This window comes from Paralichthys olivaceus, chromosome 3 (genome assembly GCF_024713975.1).
Source record: "Paralichthys olivaceus isolate ysfri-2021 chromosome 3, ASM2471397v2, whole genome shotgun sequence".
Taxonomy (NCBI): domain Eukaryota; kingdom Metazoa; phylum Chordata; class Actinopteri; order Pleuronectiformes; family Paralichthyidae; genus Paralichthys; species Paralichthys olivaceus.
In genome coordinates, this window is record NC_091095.1 from 17,450,613 (window position 1) to 17,471,804 (window position 21,192).

At 46.6% G+C, this 21,192-nt stretch overlaps 1 protein-coding gene across 1 annotated transcript in view; it reads left to right on the forward strand.

The window, feature by feature from the left end:
- The first annotated feature begins 1,725 nt into the window (after positions 1 to 1,725).
- The window catches only part of midn (midnolin), a 28,805-nt gene continuing 9,338 nt past the window's right edge, over positions 1,726 to 21,192 (forward strand). The window contains exons 1-7 of the mRNA XM_069522275.1: positions 1,726 to 2,077; positions 4,172 to 4,400; positions 6,015 to 6,102; positions 6,255 to 6,317; positions 16,600 to 17,145; positions 18,257 to 18,380; positions 18,520 to 18,843. Of these exons, the coding sequence (XP_069378376.1) occupies positions 2,002 to 2,077; positions 4,172 to 4,400; positions 6,015 to 6,102; positions 6,255 to 6,317; positions 16,600 to 17,145; positions 18,257 to 18,380; positions 18,520 to 18,843 (1,450 nt within the window). The 5' untranslated portion in view covers positions 1,726 to 2,001. The remainder of the gene's footprint in view (positions 2,078 to 4,171; positions 4,401 to 6,014; positions 6,103 to 6,254; positions 6,318 to 16,599; positions 17,146 to 18,256; positions 18,381 to 18,519; positions 18,844 to 21,192) is intronic.

The following is a 21,192-nucleotide window of genomic DNA, read 5'->3' on the forward strand; positions in this document are numbered from 1 at the left end:
CTGTCAATAAACTCTTCCCAGAAGTGTGTGTGATGCATGACCATGTAGATTGCTGCATACGAGGTCATATTTGTATCCTCCATCACAGGCTTATCCATGTGCATCCTACTGCACCGTGCAGCACATAGCGAAGAACATTTTACAGCTTGAAGATAAATTTGTGCATTAACACGATTCTTACACTTAATCACAATGTGATTTGTCACATTAGCTGAGATAGAAACAAAGATCACACTGTTCCAGCTACTGGGGATTAAAATAAATGACATCATAAAAAGAAACTGCCAATTACCAGACAATGTTAAGATCAAGATTACGTGTCGTGAGAGTCGCCCTCTTGTCGCAAAACACAAGGACTTGCCAGCTCACTACAAGGTCTAATTCAGGCAAACGAGGTCAGAGTGTTCTCCGTGACCTAGACTGAGTTCACAGCCAAACCTGCTGACGGGCGCAGCCAAGCCGTCTCGTGGCTGAAAGAAGAACTTGACTCTCAGGCAGCTGGAGTGACGAACACCAATGCACATTAGCTTCTTCCCTGAACCAACATGTTTATCACACACGCACACACACACACACAGAGATACTGTCATAGGCCTCTGCCAACCTAATAAGCATCAAAACAGGTCATAGAGCTAATTCAAAAGCACAGCGTTCAACTGGAACAAAGGGCTGTGTTTGAAGGAGAAGAGGGAGTTTAACCGACTCCTTTCACTTTGTTCCACTGAGTCAGCATCTCCCAGAGAGAAGTGAAGAGATGAAGACAGATAAAGAGCCAGAGAGGGAGCTGTTGGGGCTAGGCAAAGACAGGCACCTTTGTCTGATCGTGGAGACTCAGAGAGATAACTCCAGTGTTTCTTTTTGAACATACATTCCTCTCCTTCTCTCTCTCCCTCTCTGACACACACACACACGATTCATTTCGCAGACAGTGTAATAATATGTTGGTGGGGCACAACGTCCAGTGTATGTGTGCTACATGAACATATTTGAGTAGCTCAATTTTGTGCTTCTTTATACAACTGTAAAATATACCACCACAACATGTATATTACAGCTATACTTTGCAGATAAACACAATATGATAAACTTTTATGAATTGAAAACATGGTGTACCTATACTCTTACATGTCACTGCATCGGTTATAATACTATTATTACTAATCTTAGGATTAAAATCAAAATAACTAATCATCATGATAATATATGATACGATATTGTTAGTTGTTTTTCATTTAATCCTTAATTATCAGTAAATATTTGAATGCATACTTTAGGCATAGGCTACTCGCATATATATATATATGTTCATTATTTGTTTTTTTAAACAAAAGTTCATGTCATTTCCTCTAATCGTGCCAGTCAGGTGTTTATTTATCAGTGCGCGCGCCCTCGTATCCAGGCAGCATGTTTACCTGCTCTGTTGCCCGGTGACATTTTTCTCTATGTCGTCAGAAGGCTGGTAACACCCCTCATATCGCCAAATCACCCGTTTCATGAAGTCTTTTTTAAGGTGGTAGTCCACAGGCTGGCTGTTCTTTGTTTCTATTTAGGAGTATACCTCTATTCAAATAAAATACTTTCGCTCATAAAGCCCCTGCAGTGACTCAGTTGTATGTATGTACTGCCACTTTACGCAGGCACATATTGTCCCGAAGGACAAGCGCCGTGCGGACACTGAAGCAGGAACCACCTTAAATCACATGCTGACATAACAAGTGCACAACTCTCCACCCATATCCGAGGCGAGTCTGTAAAGAGGTGTCTCACCTTCCCGGCTCAGTATCAAGAAAGATACCGGTGCGCGCACAGCTCAGGGCGCGCAGGCACCCCAGGAGCGAACAGTAGCTTCTTATTGGTCAGAACAAGACTCGAGCTCCAGTGCGTAACGACGCCCGGTGGACGCGCACAGCTCCTGGCAGAGAACACACTGAGAAACCTCCCGTGGATTTTTAAGCGATTGGATTTACACGAGCTTTTATCACTGACTTGGTTTTACTTTATATGCCAAAGCTGGGGGAACACACTGGAACACAACACACTCCGGCGCGAGGCTTCACAGTTTGCGCCACAATAATTGGTGAGTACACATCAACATCTCAAAACAAGGCTGTGGGGTTGGAAAATATTCATCACGAAAGTTTGACGTTCTCTATATTGTGTTGGTGGGAGAGAAAATTGATTTGGGACAAGCCGTCTATCGGGGATCGATAAAAGCATGTCGTGGAGTCATTGGATGAGGCACCTTTCATGTAAACTCTGCAGCCATGATTAGCTTAATGAGGCCAGCATTGACGACAGGACTAATGACCGCGTTACTGTAAATTATATTTTGCTGAGGCTGATTAATAAACTCAATAACAACATCATAATATAATACAGGCGTAAAGTGACAGTCATGTTAATATAATAAAAAACCTCTTCGTGAAAGAATAAACGAGCGAATTCCTATTTTCTGACTGTTCCGTGCTCGTTATAAACTGAAATATATTACACCACAATGAAAGAATCCCCTTGTAAGTTTTAATTGTGACAGTGTTACGCTTTACCCACTAGGTGGCGACCGAGTATTTTATTTTCAGAGTTAAAGGCCCTGCTGGTGTTGGGGGAATCTGTTTGAGGGGTGTTTTGATCATCATCATTTTCCTTATTTCCTCAAACTGGAAACTTCTGCAGCAACTTTTGCATGTGGGGAAAAATACCAAGTCAAATACAAGAGTTTTCCTTCAGATACTGCATCCTCTCTGTCTTTCACTGTCCCGTGTGTACAGTACACACTGCGAGTTCTCAGGAATACTTTCCTCATTCCAGGGCATTTATTTGCATTTTATTCTAATGGTGCATTTTGCTGAGGTCAGAGGTTGAAGGAGGAGGATGGTGTCAGCCCTAATAATGCCCTCACAGTCCCTCTGATAACTTGGATTCAAGCAGTGTAACCCCTGCTCTGTATGCCAAGTCTTTAAAATAGCTGCATTCACACTGGCCGGCTGTAACACACGAGGCAGTGAAACCCGATCAAAACATGGAAACTCTCATTGATTTTCAGTATCACATAAGTCAGATCCAAATAATACATTCATTCTAGATTGATTCATTTCTTTACTCATTGTATTTGTTTATTTGTTAATTATAATTGATGTTATTTTGGCCCTTAAATAGACTACATTTTAGAGATGTGACCTGGCTCAGAGGAGAGGAGATATCAACCTTGGCTAAAATGCGATAAACATGCAACATAGACAGTTGGTTTTTAACATACTCGGTGAATATAGGTAATAAGTGGCTAATAATGAGGCCAGTATTGGTTGTAACCGTGTCCTCCTCAAACCGTCCATTAGACCCTCTGTGCTATAAGGACACATATTTTGTCCTATGCTGTAATTTATTATGAATGGCTTAAACTCGCCTGCCCTCCACGTGGGTGTTGAGCCGGCGCTCCCATTGGATGGGCGCAGCATCGTCCTGAAGGAGCCCCCCCATGATTGGCCGCGCTGCCTCGGGGGCTGTGGGCGTATTTTTATCGATGGTGGAAGTGGGGGATACTTCGTGACAATGTTCATTGTCGATATTTTTAGCGGAGCGGCCGCGCGTACGAGCGCGCAGCACAGTAGAGCCTCTCGCCACCACAGCCGTGTGAGGCTCTGCAGAGAACGGAGCGCGTGCTTAATCCTCCGAAGCCGGTAAAAGCCTTTCGAAAAAACACCGAGGAACTTCTGTTGTTTTTTTATCTCACCGCACGGGTTTTGTTTTTAAAGATAGACGCGTGCGTAACTGAGCGTCCTCTGCGCTTCTGGCTGACGCGTTCCTGCCTGGCGTTTGCACATCTATGTAGCATACAGAAGGACTTTTGGCTGGTGCGCTGGGGGGAAAGGCAACAAAGAGAAAGATCAGACGAAGAGAAAAGCGAGTGTGTATGGGTAGTTGACTTTCCTGGGGGAATGTTCTCATGATATATCGACCGGAGAGGAAACGGAGCGGCTTTTATTCTGACTCCCGGAGAGCGAGAGAACGAAGGCACCGAGATCCACAGAACAAGGCTCTCTGAATGCTGCCCAACAAGGGACCGTAGCCTAAGCGACGGATCTTGCCCCACCACAATCCCCCCACATCTGACTTCACACTCCTCATCCCCGGCTCTGCTCTGCTCGCCCCCTTCTCTCCTCTCTGACCACAGGTTATCGGATGGACCAGCATCCCAGCGCCCGGAGCTGCACCAGTCGCGGGGCTTCGTCCTGCGAGGCCGTCCCGACCGAGCCCTCCATGAATCTATACATCCACTCCACCACCGGCACACGCTTCGAGCTCTCCCTGCCCCTGGAAGAGACCGTGGACGGACTGAAGAGGAGGCTGTCGCAAAGACTCAAAGTACCGAAAGAGAGACTCGCACTGCTGCACAAAGACACGTGAGTAAACCATATAGAAGCAGGATGGGGAGAGAGTAAACTGGAAGTGCGGCACCCTTTCTATTTTTGGGAAATACTGGTTTTAATTATACTTCGCGCTTGTGTGAGACTCTTGGCACCATAAACCGTAATGTCCGGGGTATTACGCAGCCAATACATTCGAATAAACCCGAGTTATGATAACATATGTTTGAATCCATACTTTGTATTTATGTATTCGTGCCTGAGCGCTCGGGGGCTGCAGACACAACCTTGGCTGGTGTGGCCATCAATACATTCAAGGAAACCACTGACCACTGTATTGGAATTACGCATAGGGGACGCAGCGGTCACTGGAACAGTATTGACCAGGCGATCTGCAGACTCGTATCGATCCAATCCCTCCTCCATTATAAATACCGAAGCTTGACTGATTTGCTAATGCTGTGTGAATCATACAACGTTAAACATTGATGAGTAGAGTCACACACATACTTGGTAGCCCTGTAATTTATTTACTGTGCTGCTGCAGGCATATGGCTCATCCCTGGCATGATACTATAGCATGGAGTGTGGAAGCAAATAGAACTCCTGAATGGTTTCACTGGGTTTCTGGGTGGTGTGAGGTGTTGGCCGACCTGTTTCCTTAAGCACTGGGGTAAACGCTTCTGTAATGGCACGGAGATGCATGGGCAAGGGATGAGTCAAGACCCTTTTTATTATTTAAAACTAAACCAAAACCTGCAGCATTCAGTGATTCCCCAATGAATAAGGCTCAGGTTAAATGGGCCAACAATAGTGCAGGTGGTGTTATGTAGAAGAGTGAAGGAGGGGTTAGTAAATGCAAGGAGTCAGCATTGTTTTTCAGCTCCTGTCCCCTCCCACCCACTGTAATCACCCAATAAATCACATCATCCTTTAAAACCCGAAACCCCCTATTTAATCCCCCTCCTGCTCCTCAAACTGTAGACCTGCAGCAAGTCGCGGCTGTGGGCCTTTGTTCATCCGCGTTCAGATTTGGGTCATGTCCGTGCTGTAGGCCAGCCTAAACATTTTCCAATGACGCCATCAGGGGTTGAAGAGTTGCCACACCTGGATGTGAGTGGTTTTAGTGCGTCGTGACCTGCAATATTAAAGCGTTTCCTTGTTGGGGAGCAGATACTCTCATGCTCTGCTGCAGACATTAACTAGTGAAGCCCTGTAAAGGTATTACATATCACTTTCTTTAGAATAGAATTACAGAAACAGCTGTTGTAATGTTCTACATGTGAACTGACAACAATGGACTTGCGATGTCAGTAACAGCTCATTGCTGCACAGTTTTCTTAAAACTAGCTAAAGGACTGTGGTTTTGATTTCAGCAAGGAGATTTTTGTGCAAATGAAAGAAAATGCTTACCTCCACTTAGGCAAGTGGCAGTAGTGCCAAATATCCACTGTGAGGGATTGTCAAGCTCCACTATACTCGAAATTGAAATATGACAGCCAAATCAATACGTCTCTTTCATGGAGCTTTTCACCCACGGCCCTTTTTCAAACTAGTTTGGAAGTGTGTCTGCCCCCCCTGGCTGAAGGCTGTTTGGAGAGAAGATATTGTCAGCACAGTCTAATTATCTTGTTCTCTCTAACCCTGCAGGCGACTAAGTTCAGGAAAACTCCAGGATCTTGGCATATCTGATGGGAGCAAGTTAACGCTTGTACCAACTGTTGAAGCAGGATTAATGGTAAGGGCCACCTGAGTGTGATCTTATTTTAGTCTATGTGAAATATTAATTACAATACTGAATTAAGCATTGCTTATACTTTTTTTTTGCTTTATATAATTGGGGTATTTTCCACAAAGTCCATTTAAAATGATTTTCTTCTTTCTGTGCAGTCTCAAGCATCAAGACCAGAACAGTCAGTAATGCAAGCCTTGGAGAGCTTAACAGAAACTCAGGTAAGAGTCTGAGGACGTTTCTATGTGTTGACCCTGAAATAATTTGGATGCAACAAAGTCAGTATCCTGCCACAACTGCAATCTTAGCAGAGCTGCGGACTCTTTGTGTTTGCATGTGGGGATATGGGAGGTTTTAGCTTTGGTCAAGTGCAGAGCAACAGCCAGTGATGACAGAGTGGGATGAGATGAGCAGGCTGCACAAGCCTCTTTGCTTGTTTAATCTCGGCCTCTTAAACAAGCCAAGCCAAGCTAGACATCCAGTGTGAGCTGTTAGCGTATAATAAGCAGCAACACCCTCCCGTATCCTAGTAACATCTGTGATAGTGTGTGTGGGGTGGGGGTGGGGGATGCACATCGCTGCAGGAAGCCAGGGCGAACACCAGGGCTTATTTGTGACATGCTGAGAGGATGAGCACATAACACTCACTTCCACCTTTCTGTTTATATCTTTACCTGTAATCTCTCTGCACTCCTGTATTTCAGCATCTAATAGACATACACACAGATGAACACACGCACACACACATGGACAGCCAAGTTTCCAGGAAGTGTGCTGTGGCTGCATGGAGACTTTAGTGTGGTCTCACTAACTCATAAACAGAGTGCTGGATCATCAGATGACAGCACTCTCGCTCTGTACTAGCATAGGGTTCCTGGAAGCCTTGCATGCACAGTCTAAGCAGGACCTACACTCTAATTTACAGTGAAACTGCTCTTTCGGCCGAATGAAATGCGGTATGCATTTGAGTCAGCGTGGCATGACTCACCAAAATGATCAATAGTGAGAGTAAAAGCAAAAAAAAGGCTGATCTCTATGTTGGCCGCAGAGGCGATAAGGCTGAATGTACATAGACAAGAGTGTGACGTATGAAACACTGTGTAGCTGACTGACTCAGATCAACTTCCCGTTGCAGCGTTTGGTAACACTGCGAAGTACGTAACTGCATCAGGGATGCGCGACTGACTGATGGCAAAACAGAACAAAATGGTGAAACTGGATTCTGACGTAAGGAGTTAAGTGTGTCAGCGGTGCAGTGGTTACGTCCACACGCATTTGCCCAAAGAGCGATGCTCTACGGTTTGTTCATTTTTTGTCTCTATTAGAGGAAGTGGTCTGTTTTGAGAAATCGGAGCGTGGTTTGGTACAGCTTCATTCCCTGCTGATAATTTAATGGTGGATATCCTGGCCCTGTCTGTGTGTGTGAACTCAGCATGCATCTTGTAGCACTGACAGCAGATGACTGCGCGTGTAGGTGGATGTGTATGTGTGTATATGTGTCTGGTTCCTGGATGTGTGTGTGTGTATGACAGCGTGGTAGTGGGCTGGAAGGAAGCCGTGCCCATCATGTTGTACGCCTTTGCTGGGCAGCCATGAGTGACTGTCATTTTCACCCAGAGGTGGACAATAATTCAACTGGCGACCCAGAAGAGAAGATTTCTCACTCTGCCTTTCTTCCTGTGTCTCCTCTCAGGCCACATAATACAACCCTCTGCACCGCTCAGGCTCATTTTTGAGTTATACGCCTGCGTTTTTTCTCAGGAGTTGCTCACCCTACTTCGCTGTGGCCTGCATATTTATTGTGATGTTAATGGTAATCCTGCAGCGGGAATGGAAAGAATAAAGCGCTCATGCAAGAATGATATCAGGGTAAAGAGGTTAAAATAAAGGCATAAATCTGCTTTAGTGTGTTTTTATCCAGCGAAATTGATTCCTCTTTATAATTCATGAAGTGGAAGGGAAAGATATAGATTGTGGGGAGATTACGGATCTGAGTAAGATTAGAAAATAGGAACACAAAAGCTTTCCCTCATTTCCTCTCTCCCCCCCTCCTAACTCTGGGGCTATCAAAAATCAATCAATGCACTTAGCTCTTAAAAGTGTCTGACATGAAAACGGATATGCCCATACACCCAAAAATAGCCTTGGGGAGATTTGGGGTGGCTGTTAGTTGTTGTAGCCTTAGAAGACGTGCCCAAAGCACCTGGAGCTCTTTTAACTCCTCGAGTCTCCGTATATTTCAATCATGTGAGGTCTGATTTCCAGATTGAGTGTTTTCCCAGGAAGTGAGTGTATTTGTGGAAGACCGGGCTGGGGGGGGGGGTCGCCTCATGTTGTCCGCTCCTTTAACATAGCTCTGGTGAAGTCTGCAGCTATAGCAGCTTGTTAGCCTAGCAGCAAGGCAACACATGACAGCTTCCAGTGCCGTTTCATACTTTTGTGGAACAAGTTACACAGAGAATGTTTTATGAAAATTGAGCCCCAGCAATTATCAAAATGGGATTTTTTTTCCCTTTGCAACATCTCTTCCCTTCCCTCCATCTCCCACTCGTGTTTCTCCTTAGCAGCTCTCCCATGGCCCTATAATTTAAATGTGATGTGGTTTGCAAAGTCCGGCTTGCTGCTTCGCTTTTTGACCGTGATAGCTGGCTTCTTTAGCAAGGACAACCCTGCCTTAATTCTTCCTCTGGAATCTCACTAGACTTTTTTTTTCCACGACATCTAAGCTGTATTAAGCCACTGCCTCCTGACAGCCCATCAAAATACAGTTGCCTGCACCACTCTCTTCTCATTCTGTCTGCTAAATAGAGGCTGTGTGTACAGCTTACTTGTGCAGTCATGCACATACGCACACACACATACATACACCAGAATTGAAAGGATATATTTAAGAGGATTTCTGATCCTGCTCAGAGAATGAGAAATTGTCTGATCGTAGTAGTAAAATGAATGTACACTTACATTACAAGCGGTGAAAGGGAAATGAAAGCAATATTCACAGTTTCTGGGCACATGTAGGCTGTGACATCAGCCCTTCATGTATTGATCTTGGCATTTGACTGAAAGAGAAGGATTTTTTCTCCCTCTCAGCACACAGGGACTATTTGCTCATTGATGCACATTGATGTTAGAATAAAAGCCAACCAGGCAGGCAGGCATCACCCTTACCATCCCCCTCCATTGCCCTTCCCCCATGCAGCCACCTCTTTGTTCCTGTCTTAAAGCAAACCTGCCCAGCTGACAAACCCTCAAACACACAACAATGATGGAGGGTCACTCTTTAAGTTTTGCTCTCCCCCTACAATCCCCCTTTCATCTACCATACATCCATAGGCGTCACTATACCCGATTGAGTGCAGCTACAGCGGTGCACGCAGGGTTTTAAAATCAATGCACGGCCCAGCTGGAGCAAGGCTCAGTGAGCTGCAGATTGACAAATTTTGCCTTGAACACTAACACAGATTGCTTTGGGAGGAGGATGCGTGTTGCCATTCCACATGTCCCCGCGGAATATGCCGCTACATATCTGCTCTACTTTTCTCGCTCCTGCCGACAAGCACCTCCTGTCCTCACACACTCCACTCCTCCTCCTCCTCCTCATCTTTTGGAACAACAGGCTCATATATGGCAGTTTTGTCATTGTGTCTAGAAGCAGACAGATGCAAACTGGTAGGATCCAACAATATGTGTGGGGAGTCTCCTCTGGGTCACCCTCACCTCGCTTCCTCTGCTCTGCCTCCCTCAGGGGGGGTTACCACAGTGAGCCAGACAGGTTGCGGGGGGGGGGGGGGGGGGGGGGGGGGGGGTGAAAGAGGAGAGCTTTGCACAAGTCATTCTGTAGCGTGTCAAGTCGATGTGTGCGAGTGTGTGCAATCTCAGTAGGCTGGGGGGAATGGGGCCCATATTTGAGCTTGGGTAACTCACGGCTGCAGAAATAAAGGGGGAGAATCTAATAGAAGACAACAGAGGACCAAGGCTGTAGCTCATGACGAGAAAGGGCTGATTTTGTAGAATTTTGCTGACATTCATCGCTGGACCAAGCAGCTCTGTCAAAACACGGTCAAAAACGCAGGAGAGTAATGGTACTGAGTATTGGGTAGTGCACAGAATTTAGAAATGTCTGAGTCAGTTTGTAGCTCCCAGTCCTTCCCACTGCCATTGAGATGAAGGTTTTTTGCACACATGCAGCTTAAAAGAGGGATTCCTTGCTTTTTAGAGTGATGAGCTATGAGCATATTTTTTTTTTCAAAATGTGAATGGAGTAAAAGACAAAAGCTATTTTTAGATACAGACCCTCCTATATTGCTGAGGGCCTCTCACTATGGCAGGTTTGTTTCTTAACACTGAATCAAACAAGCCGGCACACTGCTGCTCCAGTGTGTAATTTTTAGATCACACACGCCGGCATTCTGCAATCAGAAGTGTGACGTGTAACACGACCGAGTTTGCGTCTCTATCCTGCCATGCCAGCTCTCCCTCTTGCACAGATCCAGCTCTATACCTACTCTACTATACCCCTGCTGCCGGCATTACAATACCCCCCTTCACTCAGAAAGGCGAGGCGGTATAAGACTATAACATTCCTGTCTTGAACAGGCTGCATAAATGGGGCTAATTCTGAGCCAAAGGTCTATTCAGCCCCCCACTCATGTAAATCCTGGCCTTGAAAATTGCATTAATAAGCTGATCACGCAGTATTTTTGCACCTGTGTAATCCCCATTGTGATGCTTAAACTCACAGTGGGATGGGGAGGCCGGGACGAGTGGAGGGAATCAAGGTGTGTTGTGCGGCAATTAAGGGAGAGATGGATTTTGCAAGGGATTTCATTGTCCTATTGTGCATATGCATCTGCTCGTATGTGTGTGTGTCTTTGTGTGCTCCCTCGTTCACCGTGGCAGTCCTGTATCTCCACATTTGAGTCGTGACCGTCATTGTCTTCCATTCCCTGGTGACACTGAGCTTTTGTGATTCAAGAAGCAGACATCGTGACTACTGGGGCTACTGTGTGGGAGGATGGAGGCCAGGATTATCGTGTCTGATAGCCACCACCAAGTATAATAGAAGTCAATTAGGCATATGCTATATTGAAACAGAGAGAGACAGGGTCAAAATACCCAGGTCGATCTACTACACCCATACAAGAACACACTGAAGAAAGAGGAAGTTTTAAATAAAAGACAGCACCCTTTGAGCCGTTGCTGCAGCCATTACTAACCGCCACTCTCCTTATCATCTTTCCTGCATCTGTCAAACTAGAGCCCCACTCCTCTTTCACTCCATCCATTTATGTGTACCCACTCACTTTATCCCCAACAGATGAGGCTCCTTTTCTCAGTCTCCTTTTTGCCACTGCAGATAATATTTCCACACACTTTTATCGCTGGGTACAGAAACTGTTCATCGCCAATTGATGCTTTCCTCCACCAACACACTCCTCTCATTAAATCGTATTAATCAGCATTCAGTGGAGTTAGGGGAGCGTAAGCAGCAGGTGGACGAGTAAAGAGTGAGGATTTCTTTGCTGTTGCTTGCCTTGAATTAGATGTAAAGCATTGAGGGCTAGTGGGGGGTGGGCTTGTATGTGCATGTGAATTAGCTTGATTTAGCTGGCCAGTTGTTGGCACTGTGGCGAGTGTGTGGAGCGGTTTTAGGAGGAACCTGATCCTGAACCTTGCCATTCTGATTTCTCTTTTTACTCAGCCGATCAAATTTAGGGATGGCCAGCTGATCCTCACTGAACAGCCCCCTCTGTTTCCTGTCAGGCAGTATTACAGATGCCTATCTTTCGAATGGGGCCTTTGAAGAGCCCCCTGGCTGCTTTTAGGATTTGGGGCATGATGCAAGTCATTGATTTTTTTCCGCCCCTCTTTTGAGGGCCTGTTATTGCATCTTTAGCCGGTACGTGTTTGCACAGAGACTATCAATAGTGTCCTGGTGCGATCAAAACATGGTCGATCGGTGGGTTAATAAGCTGCTTTCTGAACCGTACCTTTCACCTATAGCACTTTGACAGGTGAGCAGCACTGGAACCAAAACATGGACGGAGAAGATATCTTCCTCCTCTCATGACCTCCCTCTCTCCACCCTCCTGTCCTGCCCTCCAATCCTTCCCTCTCTCCACTGTCCTGCCCTCCAACCCTCTATCCTCTTTTCTCCGGCACAAAGCTGCTCAGTTGTTCATGAATGTCAGCTCAGTGCTGCCAGCACCGCTCTATCTCTCCCCCTCTGTCCCTCCCTCAGTCTCTCAGCCTCTCTCTTCCTTCCTCACTCCTTATCTCCCTCCTTTAGTTTGCTTAGTGTGCAAAGGAAGAACGACTGCAAATGAGTTCCCTGAACCACAGGGACCCCAATAAATAAAACTGTCAGCCAGAGATGTCGAGAGAGAAAAAAAAGAAAGGAGGGAGCCAGAGGCACACTCTCACTGAATATTTCATCACCCACCATCAGCACCACCACTCTGACACCCTACCCCCATCGCCCGCATCCCCCATCACCCAACCCCCCCCCTCACGATCCTTCCTCCCCCCCTTTCTCAGACTATCCTCCCCCCTTTTCCTCCATCTTTTCCAACTCCTCCATATCATATTCTCCCCCATCACTGCATAGCAACCAAAGCCTCCTGCTAAACAAAATACCACATCCTGGACCTTGACAACTAAAACAAAATGGTTGATGGCACTGACTGTGGACGTCAGTTTCTACAGAAGAGCAATGTCCTCATCAACACCTGTGTGTCCCTGTGTACAATCTGTTTCGACATAATGCCTGTGCAGTTTCTGTTGAGCATATGTCGTTTTCAGCAAACACACACCTAGTTCTTCAGGCATGAGCTCTCTTCTCTTTGCATATCCACTGCTGCTGCATCAGAAAGAGAACAATGACGGGCTGGTTTCTCTCTGTCTGCCTTAACGCAACAAAAGTGGGGCCCTCCCCTCTCCCCTCGTAGAAAACCACTACGACAGTCATAAGTTGCACTAGTGAAGGATTGGAATTTGTGAGGACCAAGGTGGAAACACTGGAGGAAGTGGAGGAAGAGGGCAGCAGACTTCAACACAAGCCGAGAAGCTTCCTTTTGTTTGCCTGTGATGTTCCAGAAGGCTCTATCTGCTGTTTGTCCTGACGTCAGTGGTAGCCAGCCACATTGGCTGTCTTGGCTGTGCTCCTGAGAGCAGACAGACATGTTTGGACTGGAGCTGAGCTGCTAGCCGAGACCTCTGGGAATCATTTGCTCGCCAGCTCTCCAGCACAAGAGAACCCCTTCCCCCCTGCACACACCAACACACACCAACACACACACACACACACACACACACACACACACACACACACACACACACACACACACACACTCGCCTTGTTTCTCTCACAGTCTCTGTCTGTCTGGAAGAGGCTTGTTGTTACCTGATCACTCTCACCAATCTAGCCTCTGGCAGGCAGGCGGGTCGCGCTGTATCACCCTCCGCCTCCTCCCCTACCTCAGGAAACAGGCCCTATTTCAGGTGTTCCACTCCACAGCTCCCGGCTCCCAGCTACACAAGCTGTTCACTCTCCTTTTCTCTGTGCCCAGGAGATTCAGGGAAATAGCACGTCCAACAAAAAATGATGCAACTTCCCTCTTGGAGGAGTGGACTTCCACACTCAAAGGGTTTACTTTGGTTTCTCTTGTTTATGTTCTGAGGGAAGAGAAAGTGACCAATCAGATTATAGTAGTTGAGTGGTCCCCTATCATTTTCCCTGCAAATTAGATGCCTGTGTTTATGTGGGTTTGTGGCCTTTTAATTTCTTGCCTAAAGATGAAGTTGTGGTGTGGGGTGTGTATGTGTATGTGCAGAGACCCCAAGTGACTCACGCGCATACATTACACAGGAGAAGATTTCCACGCAATTTTAGCTCCCATGTATGTGAGAGCGAGGGTGGCCTGTGTGAGCAACCTTTAAATGGACTCATGAGTCAACGGTTGAGACTCCAGGAGTGAAAAAAATTAACTACAGAAGGGAAAAAAGGAAGTGTGAGGCAGAAAGCTTTCCTCTGGTGCAGGCTAATTTGAATCCTGCCTAGTGGTGTTGGAAACTCAGTAGGAGTACATGAGTTTCATCTTGGTGGTTTGGAATAATCCATACTAGTCATTATAAGGGTAATCAAGCCTCCTCTGTTTCTCCTGCTGTCACTCACGGCCTGTTTCTCTCAGTTTCTCTCGCATGTCATTGCTGAAGCAAAGGCCCTGCTCAGACTTGACTTTAAATGGTATTTTGGATGATCCCTTCACAGACAAGGGGTATAAACAGGTCTTTTGCTGCTGTCATCATCCCAACCTTGAACAAAACATGTGACTCTGGCCACATTTAGAGAAGGGGATGTGCCCTTAGCAATCAACGATGACAAGGTGTGGAGGTTTTCTTTGCAGATAAATCAAATGTGAGTAGAGAGAAGCTAAATTTGACTACAAGCTCGAGGCAGATTCTGACTCAAGGTGTGAACTGTAACTGTAACTGTCACCTTAATGACAGTCTGGAATTATGTGGATGCAGGAGAGAAGGTCTGAACTCTACCACAGAGAAGCAAATACCCACTTGGCTGTTTGACTTCCCTCCCTGTAACTAAACACTGGGTCAATCATCTCCCGCAGGGTCTCTGAATGTTGTATGCGTCCGTTTGTGTGTGTGTGTGTGTGTGTGTCCACTGTGTTGTGGGTAAGCAAACTGTCGACTCATTCTCTTGACAGCTGTCAGTCACGGACAGTCAATGTCTCCTCCCCCTCCTTTTCTATTATCTTTCTCTCTCTCTTACCCACCCACTACTTTGGGATCCTTCTCCCTCCCCAAGGCTTCAAACGCACACATAGACACAAACACACACACATCTTGTCTATTAGGTGACCTTTTGTACATGGTGTTTCCTCGAGCAATCCCACTTCACACCCTGCCCTGGGCTGAGTTTATTGTCTTACCACCATGGAGTAATCATGGCGGGTGTGTACTGTATCAACAGGCCATTAGTGACTGAAAAGGCTGAGTTTCTGTTTATCCTGCAGCCACCTGTATCATTTTTTTTGCCGCCTTAGCTGTTGATAATTTACATGTTGCAATGCGGCTATCAGATCATCCCAAACCCCCGTCCATTCACCTGCCTCTCTTCTCTCTCCATCCTCTTTTCCACACCATGTCAATACCAATGTGCAAAGGTCACCCTGGCAACAGAGAGCCAGTGGTCGATAGAGAAATAAATAAGCAGAATGGGAGAGAAGTGATGGCGGGCAGAGCCTGGTGGTTCACAGGGTTAACTACAGGCTAACCTCTCAGGAGCACGAACCAAAGGCTGCAGGGTCTGCAGGGATTGAGGCCTCTGCACTTTTCTTTTTGTATGTATGTTTCTATGACTTGATTTTTCTGCTCTGCCATTAGTCTTTTTCTCATTCTATTTGTGCTTCCTCTTCTGTAGCCTCTCAGTCCTCCTTCTCCATTCCTGTTTCCCCCTCCCTCTCTTGGGACAGAAAGCACACAGGCAGTCGGGGGTTGTTGAAACCTTTTTGGACAGAAGCGTCACTTTGTGTTTGCCAGTGTTGTTTGTTTCTGTTTGCTTCTATTTACAGAGAACCTGAGATGTCATTACTGCTGAGTCTTCATGGCCCAAAGAAACTTTCTGACCCTTGGTTGACTCACAAGAAAATACACACACAAATACACACACAGAGACTAATGCAGTGAGTGGCAATACACAGCTAGAGAGCCAGAGGCTTGCAGTAGGGGGACAAGAGAACTTTTGTTGTTTAGTGTGAATCCTCCAGCCAAGTCGTGACAACTCCGCTATCCTGTGTGTATTTGTGTGTGTCCATCCGGGGCATGGGTGGATCAGTGTAGGCCTCCACACTTGGCCCCCTGTCACCCATTGCCGGAGCTCCAAAAATGGGCAGCTCTTCCAGTTCCGCCGCAGACCTCCGGACAATCGGCATTCTGTGTTTGAGAGGCAGGCGGGGTGTATTTCCTGGACGTGGGACTGATTTTTCAGGCCCCGGGCCAGACAGAAGGGTGGCCTTTGTCTCTGCACTAAATGACACTGCTGACTACGAACGGACTGAGGGAGGCGAGAGAGAGAGTGGGCTCTATTTGTGCGCGTGTTTTCCAATGGGTCTCCTCATCCACTGCTCCCCAGCAGATGTAAATAGGCCACAGTTACAGAAATGTGATTGATTGCATGACCGTGTGTCCGAGTCTCCATGAGAGGGGATGCTCAAAGCTCTTTGGTGTGTGTGAATTTTAACTTCTGTCCATTGGCTCATTGGTTCATTTACAAAGGACTCAATGTACATGGGACAGTCTCTCTCTTTTTAAAAGGGTTTGGCCTATAGTACAAAAATTTGATACAAAGTCCAACCAGGCCTCAAGATGTTAGGGTCAAATACCCAGCCTGTGGTGGGCTTATACCGGTGCAGAGGGTGTCTTGTGATTTTGCTGTTAAATTCTATTTATTAAATAACTCAACCTTTCTTCTTTCTCTCCATGCAGGTCAGTGACTTCCTGTCCGGCCGCTCCCCCCTCACCCTGGCATTGCGTGTAGGTGATCACATGATGTTCGTCCAGCTCCAGCTGGCGGCGCAGCAGTCTGGCGGTCCCCAACTCCAGCACAGACACCTCATCACCCGCGGCAACGCAGAGACGGCAGCGGGACAGCCCACGGGGCAGCCCCGTGTCCCCCACCCTCACCCGCATTCCCACAACCTCCCCCATCATCAACATAGCCACCACAGCCCCCACTTGTCCCAGCCTCACCCGGTACCTTCCTCCCCGTCTTCCCCGGGCTCTGCTTCCTTCCCCCTGCCCTCCACGCACCACCAGCCGCTTCCTCCCATGTACCACCAGTCGCCCTCCTCGGCTTATTGTAGCCCTCCTCCTCCACCCCACTCCCCTCGCCCAACGCACATCCCTGGAGGTCTTTTGCGCTCACCAGCTAATCACCATCACCACCATCACCACTACCACCAGCCTTCTCCAAGCCAACCCAGCCATGACATTGGACAGGCCAGCCCTGTAGCCCCGGTTCTCTGCCCTGAGGTGAGCTGGAAAAATATTTCGGAATTCATATTATGTATTTTTTTGTGTGCTCCACTGTTACATGCTTGTCATCAGTCTGAGCTAACTTAAGCTAACTAAGCTAACTAAAATAAGACACCACCTTAGCCCCTCTGGTGAATGAAAACTGGAGGAGATGAATTGTGACCCACACAAGTGCCACGCACACAACTAAATCTTCCTCCATTACATCAAATAGATTAGTGGGATACCCCAACAGCATGAGGGCGACCCTGTGGTTTAGTCATCTGGGACAGATTTCCACGTGTTGTGTGTGTGTGTGTGTTTCCATAGTGCATAGTGCCATTAGTCATCACTGGAGTGCAGTCTTCCCAAATACATACAAACAGGCAAACACGCGTTTAGCCAGGAGGCCGTGGCATTCGTATGACTTCATCCTTTTCAGTAAAATATATTGGATTAAGGGAGGTGGAGTAAAGAGGATGAGAAAAATAGTCAAAGAGAATGAAGTCTGAATGAATCAGTGAGTTGGTTTTTCAAGTTGAGACTGTTCATTAACCTTGACATTTTCAGTCATTTATCATTAACCTTTATAGCCATTTATTTAACTTTGGTTAACTCGAAGAGCAGCTGCACACACATGAACAAACTAACGTACTCATCTCCACTGACCACATTCGCTGCTTATACTTGTCTCCCTCCCCAAGCTGCAGCCTATGGTAAGAGAATAAGAACCAGATGTCAGGGGACTATGTGGGAGATATGATTCACAACAAGGAAACCAGAGAGACAGGACAGTGTAGAAAAAAAAGAGAAATGGCTATTTCTCACTAGGCTCAAACAACACAAGAGACAGTTGCATGGGTTTCAATTTCACTTTCAGATGTCAGTTGAGTGATCCAAGTTAAGCTAAGGTGAAGTAGCAAATCTGCCAAGTTTGGTCCGTTCTCAGATTTGGGGTAACAAGATACCCAGGGTGTTCTGGCCCATCAGTTGCTAGAAAGCTCAGGTTTCCATCCTGTTGCGTTTTCTAATGACACCAGCCTATACTTCATATGTTACTTACAAAGTGCAAATAGTAGTTAAAACACCCTTAGGTAAAGGTAACTTACAGAATAATTTTTCCCTCCAGGCTAACTGCAGCACCAACAACCCTAACAGTGGCACCAGTCCCTCGACACGCTCCCGTAAACCTGGCGCCATCATTGAGAGCTTTGTCAACCACGCTCCGGGAGTCTTCTCAGGGACCTTTTCAGGTAAGGTCAACACTGAGCTGCCATTAAGATTTATCGCTGCTCTAAGCAAAAACCATTCGCACAGTAAGATCCACCTGAAAGACGTCTTCTATGAGAAACTGGGGGCTATTTTTTCCATCTTTGTTACTCTCTCCCTCAGGCACTTTGCACCCTAACTGCCAGGACAGCAATGGGCGTCCCAGACGAGATATTGGTACCATCCTGCAGATCCTCAATGACCTCTTGAGTGCAACACGTCACTACCAGGGAATGCCACCCTCCCTCACCCAGCTTCGGTACCAGACCCAGTGCGGCTCGCCCACTTCCCCGTCCCCCTCCCCATCTCCCTCACCTCCAGTTGCTAGCGTGACAGGCCTCTCTGCCAAAGCTACCTCTGTGCCTGCCGTCAGCCCCAGCGGCCCTCCGCCGACTCTTCATCCACTGGTGCAGTGCCAGAGCCAGATCCGCATGTGCAAACCCCCTGGTGAGTGACTCTACTCTACGCTCCCTCTGCTCATGCAAGCATGCCTGAACACAAACACTCACATAGACACATTAAGTCTCTGTGCTTCCCTTGAAAACCTTGTGGAGCAGATGTTCTTGCAGTTGCAACAGCTTTGGAGAACTTGTGTGTGAAATGACTGCAGTCTAGAATTTGTCGTTTTACCGAGCTCTGCTCTTCCATTGCATTCTACTAAAGAATTCATTGTCATCTTTGTCTTTTAGTTTCTATTCTCATAGCACATCGTGGTTAGCTTTCAGCTCCGTTGGGATGATTTTGCATCAATGTCTTGCTGAAGCACTTATTTTCATCTTTAAAATTCTGACAAAGCAAGAATAGAGTCGTATTATAGAACAAAAACAGTTCTGCATATAGTATTTCTCTCCTGGGTTTTGAGGCAGAGGAGAAGAGGAAGAGATGGGAGGAAGAGGAGGAGAAAGGGGTGGGGGTATCCTTAGTAATGCAATACAAGCTTCTTTAGACCTGTTCAGTCAGGCTTCACTTGTCATGCAGTGGAGTTGTCTTTGTTTTTGTGCACCAAGGAGATAAGTTTACCCCTTCAAGCCTGGGCTGGGCCATGTTTAGATTAGATTAGTCTATGGGTGGTTTAACTTACCTTTAAAGGAAGGACTGCAGCTGGGGTGTGTATGGGCTGGGGCTCGTTGGGGCCGTACAAACCCTGACATTCCAGTGCCCAGGGGCTGGGCCATGTAGGGCAGGCACTGGAGTTTGGATGATACCGTTCAGGGACTTAGGGCCTGGGTGTTTTAAAACCTCATTTTCCCTTGCAGATATACAGGATGTGGAGTGTCAAACAGATGTCCAGAAGTGATATCATTCAGTCCATGTTGTAAGGTTAGACTGGCGGTGCTGAGAGAAACAGCATTGTCCTCTGCTGTCTCCTTATCTCCAGTCGAGGAAATTGAGCCACTCTTTGGTGAGATAGTTGGTATGTTTTGTTGAATAATCTGGCAGGGAGGGTCCTGGAAAACAGAAATAAATGTTTAATGTTTGCTTTTCTTTGAGGAAAGCGAGAGCATACATTTCTATTGTCATATATGGGCTTTGTCAAGTGTTGTTTGACCCCATTCAGACCTGGTATTAACATCTGTCCTGAGTGATCCGATCAGCAATGGTCAATGCTAAGTACAGGTCCGAATAAACTTAAATGCTTCCTGAGTTCAGATCACTTGGACCACATCAGGAGGCTGTCTGGGACGCATGTAGCCAAGTTCGTTTCGCTCTTAAATCCATTCTTGGCAACATATGAAGGACAGCCCACTCAGCTGGTACCTATGACCTGCTACAATTTCACAATTAATCAAACATATTTGTGCTTCTAAGTGACAATATATTAATTGTCTAAGTGATAAATTCCTTGAATTGGCAAAAACTTTCTCCACAACACAGCTTCATTCAGATTCATTGAACCACTCCTGACTCCTCTCTTCCTCTCACTGTCCCGCTCGCATCAAACACTGTCATCGCAAAAACATTGTTATTGGTAAAAAACATTGTCATCGGACACATCTGTAAACTCAGACTACGTAAAAACATAATTTGGTCTTCAGGAAGACAAATGACTGTCGGGATTATTTTCATACCGAGCAGGGAAATGAGACCTGATCACAAGTGGTCAAAGGAGACAAGTTTTTAATACCAGGTGTGAAGACACAAACTTAGAGCTGTGCTTGCATCTCTCAGGACAGATGTGAATACCAGGGTTGAACAGGGCCTGTGACCTTTTGTTGCAAGTAAGAATGGAGTCTTTCTGCTGTAGAAACTGAGCACAGATAGAACAGGCATGTCCTGTACTCCTCTGTGTCGCCCTTACAAGTGTTTAGTGAACAGTTGGAATAACACAGGGTTATTTTCCTAACTCAGGGAAGACCTTCTATTTCTTCACTGACCCAATAACGTACACCACCCCCCTTCCCCTCTTCTCCCATGCTTGTCATCCCTCTTCGTCTGCACTCAGCAGCCCACACTGCTGTTTGTCCCATTTGCTGTCCAAAAACAGCTTTGTCTGTAAAATCCATCTCCCTCTCTCTCTTCCGCCTTCACCCCGCTCCCCAACTCCCTCTCTCTTTCCACGTCTGTGTTGTGCATCAATACATTGTCTGTGCTCATTTGGCCTTTAAATAGATAGATTTATTTCGAAATGCAGCACTGAAAAGAATTTGCTTTGTGAAGTAGAGGGCAGTAAGAGGAGGAGGTGGAGGACGCGGAAGAGGGAGGCGGTTAAAATCACAAACACTAAGCCTCCATTCATCATATGAGTGTTTGTATCCTGTCCATCAGTCTACTAACTGCTGACTGATTTACCAAGGA